At 51.9% G+C, this 9,513-nt stretch overlaps 1 protein-coding gene across 2 annotated transcripts; it reads left to right on the forward strand.

Moving 5' to 3' along the window:
* The first annotated feature begins 411 nt into the window (after window positions 1-411).
* ALDH3A1 (aldehyde dehydrogenase 3 family member A1) lies at window positions 412-9,153 on the forward strand. 2 transcript variants are annotated; one of them, XM_080924377.1, is made up of 11 exons: window positions 412-433; window positions 3,459-3,625; window positions 4,726-4,957; window positions 5,445-5,530; window positions 5,783-5,991; window positions 6,591-6,708; window positions 7,144-7,285; window positions 7,863-8,029; window positions 8,464-8,563; window positions 8,791-8,921; window positions 9,018-9,153. In XM_080924377.1, exons 2-11 carry the CDS (start codon window positions 3,464-3,466, stop codon window positions 9,030-9,032), a joined length of 1,362 nt encoding a protein of 453 aa, XP_080780503.1. In that variant the 5' UTR covers window positions 412-433; window positions 3,459-3,463; the 3' UTR covers window positions 9,033-9,153. The 2 variants fall into 2 exon arrangements, with proteins under 2 accessions (XP_080780503.1, XP_080780504.1); XM_080924378.1 differs by lacking the exon at window positions 412-433 and adding an exon at window positions 537-676.
* Window positions 9,154-9,513: the final 360 nt, after the last annotated feature.

A 9,513-nucleotide genomic window follows, 5' to 3' on the forward strand; every position in this document is an offset into this window, starting at 1 on the left:
GCACACACTCCACGGCTGCAGCTTACCCACTGTAGACCTTACATAACAGGGACTCAGGGATCAGCAGTTGGCAAAAGCAGGAAATTCGTGAGGCTCATGCCAAGCTGAATTACTCAGTGGCCCTCACGCCCAGGGCAAACACAGGCTTCTTTTGAGGGCTGGCTAAAAGCCCATACAAACTTTCACAGGCCCATCTTGCATTTCAGAACAGAACAAAACAGACGGCCCAAGACGCAATCTTCAAAACCTGTGTGAAGCAAAGGTCCGGATTATGCTGCGCCCACATTTGAATATTGTTTTGTCCTCGTCACGCGAACTTCCTGGGGAAGGACTCCAAGGTCCAAGTGGGCGGGAAGAAGGGTCCTTAAATGTGGCCTCTTTTGGCTCTCGCTCATTTGGGGAGTTCCAGCTGCTGGAGAAGGCTGTGCAGAAGGTAACCTATCCCATCTTTCTTGTTCTGTCTCTAGGTAGGAGCATATATGTACAGCCTATTTGGAGCAAGGGCACTGAGAGATCAAGACTTTCATCCACTGTGAGGGCAACTGGTCCAGACTCTGCCAAGTCATCATTTTCTGACTGGGTTCATTGAATGTCAAGCACCAGATCTCTGGAGGTCTGCCATCTTCCGACACTGGACCAAGAAAGTCCCAGAGACCCACACAAACACAGAACAGAGGTGTGGGTGAGACACCTTGATGTGCACCTCCAAGCTTCTTGGCTCCTAGAAAGGCGGCAGGGCTGAGCATCTGAGTGTGTGCACCTTGGAAAGAGATGCATGTAGGTTCAAAGCCTGATTTCAGTGCTTGTCACCGGTGAGGGCCGTGAGGGCCGAGGCATCATGTTGAATGTTGTCAGTTTTACTTTTCTCACCTGTGGGACCTTTGTGAGCACTATTAGGGGACATTTAAAAATCAACCCCTTTTTCTCTTCCTCTCTCCTCCTCTTTCCCTACCTTCCTGTGTGTGTGTGTGTGTGTGTGTGTGTGTGTGTGTGTGTGTGTGTTCGTATACAGGTGTATGTGCCATGATGTGTGTACAGGTGAGTAGACAGCCTTGGTTGTCAGTTCCTACCTTCTACCTTATTCAAGGTAGGATCTACTCTCTTTTATTGACTGCTATCCAGGTACACCGAGACAGCGGCTTGTGAGGTTCCGGGGAGTCTCCTGTCTCTGCCTCCCATCTTACAGCAGGAGTTGTGGGGGTTCAGAAATGTGCTACACTTCTAGCTTTATTTGGGTTCTCGGCATCCAAACTCAGGTTCTCACCCACTGACCCATCTCACCAGCTCCACCATGGAGGTTTTCCAAGAACTAAGGGGAGCATGGAGGAGCACCAAGAGTGACTGGGTCTAGGAGGAAGATACAAGCCTCAAGGCTAGCTGGTCCTGAGAGAGGAAGGCTGGCTTGTGTCCCACTAGGATGCCAGGTGCAACATCAAACGTGGTTCCACCCATCTGTCAGTAACTCTGTCGACAGCACAGTGGTTAACTGCCTCACAGAGGCCCAAGGACCTAGCTTCTTAAAGCCCACTTAGTTTTGAGAGATGACATTGAGGGGTAAACTCAGCCCAGCTACATTCACATGAGGACCTTCCCCTCTGGGGCCCTTACTTTTGTGTTTGGTGGCTGAGGCTGTGTGGACCCTAGAGGAGACTACAACAGGGGTTACATGACTGGAGCTCTGGCTAGCAGGAAGGACCTGGCCTACAGGCTGGCAGGACCAAGGGGTCCAGTGAAGGAACTGTCCAGTCTCCTGGTGTATCATAAGGAAAGAGGCACGGCATGTTCAGATTTGAAACCTGGATGGCTCTTCCCAGGGTAGGACGTCTAAGGGTCAGTGTGTATGGGTGTGGGAAGTGGTAGAAAGAATCTGAATGCAGAGTCAGGCAGTTCATGCACCCATGTCTGACATCGTTAAATACTGTGTTTATGTAGATTTGTGTGCGGTTAGGATGGGGGGCACTCGCTGTGTTTTCTGTGAAATGACAAGAGCTTCCTCCACATCCAGTGTTAAGTGTCGTATGGTGCTGGGCCAAATATCTCTGGAAGGAGTGAGACAGACTGGTACCCATGGCCCTCTGCACTAGAAACAGTTTCTTGGGAAGAGAAAGGAAGTGCTTTTGAATGCATCTTCTTTTGTTCAGTTTTGTGGCATGCCCATGTTTCTCCACTCACAGATGCAATGGACAGTCAAGAAAAATAAGCACACTGCGAGGTGTCAAAAGCCACAAAAAGGAAAAAGCAAGGTCGCCTAGTGTGGTGGTGGAACTCATTTATGATGTACAGGTCCTGGGAGAGGGAGGGAGAGAGAAAGAGGGAGAGAGTAGGAGGAAGGGAGAGAGAGGAGGAAGAAAGGAGGAAAAGGGAAAGAGAGAGGGGGAAGGAGGAATGGAGGGCGATAGTAGGAATGGAGAAAATGAGAGGGGAAGGGAAGGAGTGGAGGAAGACACAGAGAGAGGGGGGAAGAGAGAGGAAGGATGGAGGAAGAGAGGGGGTGAAGAATGGAGAAAGAGGGGGAAAGGAGGCATGAAGGAAGACACAGAGAGAGGAAGAGAGAGGAAAGGAAGGAGAGATAAAGGAAGAGAAAAGGAAGTAGAGGGAGGGAAAGAGAGCTGGAGGAAGAGAGAGGTCACCAATTATTTTCTCCCTCGGTTGCCCCCTCCCCTCACATGGGGGCTACCCCCACTTTTCTTCCGTTTATCCCCACACACTACACCAGACATCTGGGTAACCTGTTGCTCTTCCCCAGGACACATGTGGGGCAGGCAGAGCCTTTGTGGATGTGCTCCATAGTTTTTCCATCTTACTTCTAAATAACCCATCACACGGATGCCACGGGGCTCATGTAGACTGTGTGTATGGTGTGTGTGTGTGTGTGTGTGTGTGTGTGTGTGTGTGTGTGACAGCGGATGTGCCTGCAGAGGCATCAGATCCCCTGGAGCTGCAGTAACAGCTAAGGCTGGGAATCAAACCTGAGTGGTTTGGATGCGCAGTGACTAAGCGTGGGGAGCCATACCCCCAAGCCCTACAAATACTTTCAAGAGGACTTTGCTGGATATGGTCAAATTGCCCCCGTGATCTTCACATATTGCACTGGAAGCAGCAATCACCTCTGCAATTTTGCATAAGAACCTGAGAGTTTGCAAGACTTTTGTTGCCACTGGCCTGTGTCCCACGGGTGGACATATTGTTCTAAAAGCTAAGCCTGCTTCAGTCTTACCAGGCAAACCGGCACATTTGAGCACAATGGTGTAGCCAGAAAGGGTGTGTGGGAATTTGTGTGCTAGTTTTCCTTTAACTGGGTTGGGAGTGGGGATCATGGTCTGTATACATCCAACTTAATCCAAAAAGTTGGTTGCAAGGCTCCTGGGAGGTTTACTGGGAAGGAAGCTGCCCCATTTTGCAGAGCCGAGGATGTGGCCATCCTCCTTCCTCTGATGCAACGTGCTCTCCATCCCTAGTTGCAATGAGCAGTATCAGTGGTACCGTGAACAGGGCCCGTGAGGCCTTCAACTCAGGCAAGACTCGACCGCTGCAGTTCCGAATCCAGCAGTTGGAGGCGCTGCAGCGCATGATCAATGAGAACCTGAAAAGCATCTCTGGGGCGCTGGCCTCTGACCTGCGCAAGGTGTGTTGGGTGTGGGAATAGAGTAGGAATGGGTGGTTGATGGGAGGCTACAAGAAAGGACTAGCAGGGATAAAACAGGTACAGGAACAGTCGCACCCTGAGCATAGGGTATCGGTTGAAAGCCACCCAATTCACGGAGGACTGCTTTGCACCCCAAGCACTACATATGCAGTGCGCTTGGACAGAGTCTCCTTCCCTCCGGCTGTCGCTTTTTCTCTGTGTCCTTGGCTTCTTCGTTGACCCCATTTCAAAAAACCCAACCCTATTCCCGTCCTTCTGCCTTATCCCCCCATCTTCGGCCTCTCCCTGGTCTACCAACTCTTGCGTACCAAGGACCACCAAGATCATGCTCTTGAGCGAAGCAGTTCTACGAGGCTTCCTCCTTCCTCCTTGTTTCCCGAGGTTGCTCTCCCAGTGGCTCTGAGCAAAACCAGCATCTTCCAGATCTGCAAAGCTTTCTCTTTGCTTTGGGGACTCACCTGAGACTGCTTCCACCCTCCTTGTGGCCCCGCCCACCCTCTTCACTGTCATGGCTCCTTCACCAACTACTGTCTGTGCGTCCCCACTTTGGGCAAGAATGAGAAAACTCATTCCTTTGACTTCCCAAAGTCCAGCAAAGAGATACATACATGCCATCGGCTCTTCCTCTTTCTTGTCCCCCTACCATTCCAGGAGGCTCTGGGTTCCCTAGTAACCCTAGTACCTGCCTTCCTTCTGCCATAGTTCTGGATTTTTGCCTGTGATGCTTGGGCACATCTTCTCGGGTGGGGGTTGTACCCATGTCTACTCAGCATGGTGGTCTCCCAAACTTTCTTGGATTCGGGTCTCATGGTGGTCTGTAAGCCTCCAGACAATTTCTTCCTTACCGATGATCCTCAAATCTATTCCTCTGGCCAGCCCTTGCTTCATTCTGCATCCAGGGGCATCCCCAACTCCCTCACACAAGACCTACCCTCCAAGTCTTGGGAAGGAGGGAGCTTTCAGACCTAATAGCTTAATGGCCAGTCTGTGCCCTGCTATGGTTATGTTAAACAGCCAACTCACCAAGGCAAGTGAAGTCTTGGCTCTGGGCCTCAAGTTCACATGGAACCTCTCTCTAGAATGAATGGACCTCCTACTATGAGGAGGTGGCTCACGTGCTGGAGGAAATTGAAACCACAATTAAGGAGCTCCCTCTTTGGGCTGAGGATGAGCCTGTGGCAAAGACTCGCCAGACCCAGCAGGATGACCTCTACATCCACTCAGAGCCCCTGGGTGTGGTCCTTGTCATAGGTGCTTGGAACTACCCCTTCAACCTCACCATCCAGCCCATGGTGGGTGCCATTGCTGCAGGTATGAGGGCTCCGTTCTGGAGGGACTGTTACAGGGGTTGTGATGACCAATCCATCTAACCAGATCTCCAGGCTGACTTCTCTGCACTCATGCGGTGGGGTGAAGGGTGAGGACTCTCCACTATGTGACAGGAGAGGCCAGAACTGCTCTCTCATCCAGCCTGGGCATCCCTGTGTGTTCTCTCTTCTCCCCTAGCCTCCCAGCATGGCTGAGGGGCAGGCGGTGTGGCTCTGAAAGCACATGCCAGGGCATGTACCTGCAGATGCTCATGTGTGTACCTGTGTGTGCTTCAGCCGTATGTTCCTATGTGTGTACTGTGCGTCTCAGCGTGTGCCTGCGTGTACTTACCGCATGCACCCATGTCTAGCCTCCCCCCACTACCTCCCAAAGGTACAGATGATACAGTGAAATTTCTGGGCCCGGTCACTGGGTGGGGAGAGTCTTTGAGGAGGTCTCCTGAGGATTCTTCTGACCTTGTATCCGGCAGGAAATGCAGTAATCCTCAAGCCCTCGGAAGTGAGTGAGCACACGGGAGACCTGCTATCCACGCTTATTCCTCAGTATTTGGACAAGGTCAGGTGCCCCCTGGAGCTCAGGGGTGACTGTGTTGGGGGGTCGGGTCTTTAAATCCAGGGAGACAGTGGATTATTATAGCACATGGGAAGAGTCCAACTCCTAACAACAGGCTAGACGGAGCCCTTGACCTAAGAGAATGACTACCTGCTAGGGTACCCAGGTAAGTACGTAGCTCAAGGCCTGAGGGGCTGCCAGTCTCCTATCGCCAGATCTTTGCTGAACTTCCTCTGTCTGTCCCTTTGCTGGAAGGATCTGTACCCAGTGGTCAAAGGGGGTGTCCCTGAAACCACGGAGCTACTGGCAGAGAGATTTGACCACATCATGTACACTGGGAGCACCGCTGTAGGGAAGATTGTCATGGCCGCTGCTGCCAAGCATCTGACTCCTGTCACCCTGGAGCTTGGAGGAAAGAGCCCTTGTTATGTGGACAAGGACTGTGATCTGGATGTGGCTTGCAGGTAAGGGGGCTTGGGCTGGGCTGGCTACAGAGGCTTGGGATCCTGTCTACCTTTCTACCTTACTACTACCACGATGGTACCAAGCTTTATGATTGTAATGTGTAATAAAGATGGTTCCTGCCATGAAGGGGTTTATAGCTTTGGGATGGTAGAATTTGTGTGTGTGGGGGGGGGGGGGTCGTTCATAGAAGTCTTCCTGGAGGGGGCCTTCAGAGAGAGCAATAACTCTGTGGCATCCCTAGGGGTGATGCTCCAAGGTAAAGCTTCAGGAAAAGCAAATGTGGGACACTTGGGACTTGGAGACCTTTACCAAGCCCAGTTGCCCCTCTGCGGGAGATCTCAGGAAAGCAGGGCCACTTGCTCAGAGTCTGGGATGGGACTCACATCAAGACTAGCCAGGTCCCTGGTCATCTCTGTCCTCTAAATATATGGAGGGGCGCAAACAGAGGTGTCACCTGGCTATGCAAGGCTCTGAGAATCAGAGTCACAGAGCACTCGCCCCAGAAAACCTCAGAATTTCCTGTCATTTCCCATGACAGCCCTGAGCATGGGGACATTCTCAAGGGAGCTCCCATGATTCACCTACGGTATTTTCACAGACGTATTGCCTGGGGGAAATTTATGAACAGTGGCCAGACCTGCGTGGCCCCAGACTACATCCTCTGTGACCCCTCCATTCAGAGCCAAATCGTGGAGAAGCTCAAAAAGTCACTCAAAGTGAGTATGGCCCAAGGGTAGGAGTAGAAAGCTGTAAGGCATATGAGGTGTGTTTAGTCTCAACCAGCTTTCAGGACTCTGAAAAGTAGCAGGTGTTATGAAATACAGTGTAGCAACCAGGTACCTGGTAGGCCTGTGCCAAGGAGTCCTCCTGAGAAATGACTCCATGGAACAGATCTGATATGAAGAGGGTTTTTTGGGGGGATGGGAGGAGCCTAGCAGAATTGCCTGTAAGCTGACAGCAGGTATTTTTCTTCTGCTCATAAAAGAAATATGCACACACACCACAGACAATTGGGAAGGGCACAGAGCATAATGGGGGTACGGGGCTGGGGGAAGGTTTGCTACACCATCCAAAGGCTGCCATTGCCTAGCGGCTAGAATGTCCCAGCCATGACAGGGCCAGGTCTTCCTGAAGGCCTCATCTCTTTTTAGGATTTCTATGGGGAAGATGCTAAGCAGTCCCGTGATTACGGGAGGATCATCAACGACCGTCACTTCAAGCGGGTCACAGGCCTGATTGACAGCAAGAAAGTAGCCCATGGAGGCACCTGGGATCAGTCTTCACGATACATAGGTATGTGTTCTGCCCGTTTGCCTGGACTGTCAGGGTCTATAGCAAGTTTACAGGAAGTGGGCACACAAGTGAGTAAGTAGGCCTGCAGGAGGCTCTGGGGCTCTTAAGGAATGCCTCTATACAGCTCTAGAAACCCCCCTCTCTCCCCCAATTCCAGGGTTTCATCTCCACCTCCAATCTGTGAAAGGAAACAGGGAATAGAGTCAGCAGAGGCCACGAGAGCTCAAGGCAGACCAGGCTGGGAGCAACTCCCAGGACCCTGGCTGGGGGCAACATTAGTTGGAGCTCTTTTGGTCCCCGGTTAACAAGGGGACAGGAGAATTGTGGGATGAACACATGGGGCCAGCAGATGTAATAACTGTCCCTTTAATGTTTAGGTTAATCTGTAGATGTCCCTATGGTCTGCCATGGTGGAGTTCAGGATGCAGGAGATGGGAGAAGGCCAATATGCGGAAGCTTTGTTTGCAAAAGAATAGAAGCAAGAACTAGATGTTGGCACTGGCAATGTGTGTGCGCGCATGTGTGTTGGAGATCTGGGGATCAGCACAAACAGACTCTGGTTCACTTCCTGTCTCAGCTCCTACCATCATGGTGGATGTCGACCCCCAGTCCCCGGTGATGCAGGAGGAGATCTTTGGGCCGGTGATGCCCATTGTGTGTGTTCGAAGCCTGGAGGAAGCCATTCAATTTATCAACCAGCGTGAGAAGCCCCTGGCGCTCTATGTGTTCTCCAACAATGACAAGGTAGGCCTAGATTCCTGACCTATCAGGCATAGCACTTACAGGCTAGGTGGCCCTGGGATCCATAGGCCTGGGTTCAAAGTGTTAGCTTCTCATTCATTACGTGTGTGTGTGTGTGTGTGTGTGTGTGTGAAAGAGAGAGTGAGAGGCCTTGTGCAAGTCACTTAACCTGTCTGAGCTTCTTTGGCCTTCTCTCTAAGATTAGGAAAGCCCCATCTTGCTAGATCTGGGGGTGAGGTGGTCATTGCTATTTCCCATGTAGTGCCAAGGGCCATAAGATATTTGCAGCCGACTGGAGACATGGCAGGGGCTAAGGATGGCAGAGCTGGTGTTCTCAGCTTCCACTGGTCCCTCCCTGTACTTGAGGCTCCAAGACATGTTCAGAAAGGGCGGGAAGAAGGCAGGATGGCAATGTGGCTGCCTGGGTCTTTACACAGGTGATCAAGAAAATGATCGCAGAGACCTCAAGCGGTGGGGTGACAGCCAATGACGTCATTGTTCACATCACTGTGCTCACTTTGCCCTTTGGGGGTGTGGGTAAGTCTGGTGCTGGTCACCCGGTACTCTGGCTTTTCACAGGGGTCCCAAGCTTGGGGTCACAGCCATTTAGCGGCACAGCTGGGATGAGACTCTCTCTGGGCATTCTTGTGCCTGACAGAGCTGCCCTAGGGGACACTCTAAGTTTTGGCTAACCCCAGAAGGCTTGGAAAAAGGAATCCATAAGGAATCAGAGTATGAGATTGGCTGGGGATCCTTTCATTTAGGGAGCAGCGGCATGGGGGCCTACCATGGCAAGAAAAGCTTCGAGACCTTCTCCCACCGTCGCTCATGCCTGGTGAGATCTCTGATGAATGAGGAAGTTCACAAGGCCAGGTATCCCCCAAGCCCAGCCAAGGTGAGAGGCAAGGCCCTGGGGCTTGGGGAATATGGGTTGCACAGGACGAAGGGGTGAGGCCGGGGCGGGAGTCTCATGCTCTCCCTGTCCTCACAGATGCCCCGGCACTGAGGGAGCTGCTGCACCCGACGCATGTCTTGCTGGCTGTCCTGCCCTGGAAGAACTGCTCCTGGAGCCTCATCCTGGCTTATCTCCCACCTGCTGCTCTGTGCCTGCCTGCGCTCAACTCCCCGAAGGTTCTCACCTCACCCCTCCAAATTCTGCTGCTTGCTGGGCAGACATCAATAAAGGCCTCTGAGGAAAAGCCACGCATACAATGCTTCCTTTTATACCTTGACCCCAAGTCCTTCAAAGTTTGGTCACCCTACAAAGCTCCCCCCCCCCACATTAGCTCACAGGCTGTGAAGTGGGAAGCCATGGGTGGGATGACATGATATTTATGTTTCCCATGCCATGTTTGCATGTTTGGGATGTCAGCTTCATTCCCCGTGTCTGGGGGAGAAGAAATAGAGAAGGCTGAACTCTGATGACAGTTGCTCTGGAGCCAGGTGGCAGTCTACACGTCTCAAATCAAACTGTGACATGTAGGGAA

Source organism: Micromys minutus (genome assembly GCF_963924665.1).
Source record: "Micromys minutus genome assembly, chromosome: 10".
In the NCBI taxonomy this organism is placed as follows: Eukaryota; Metazoa; Chordata; class Mammalia; order Rodentia; family Muridae; genus Micromys; species Micromys minutus.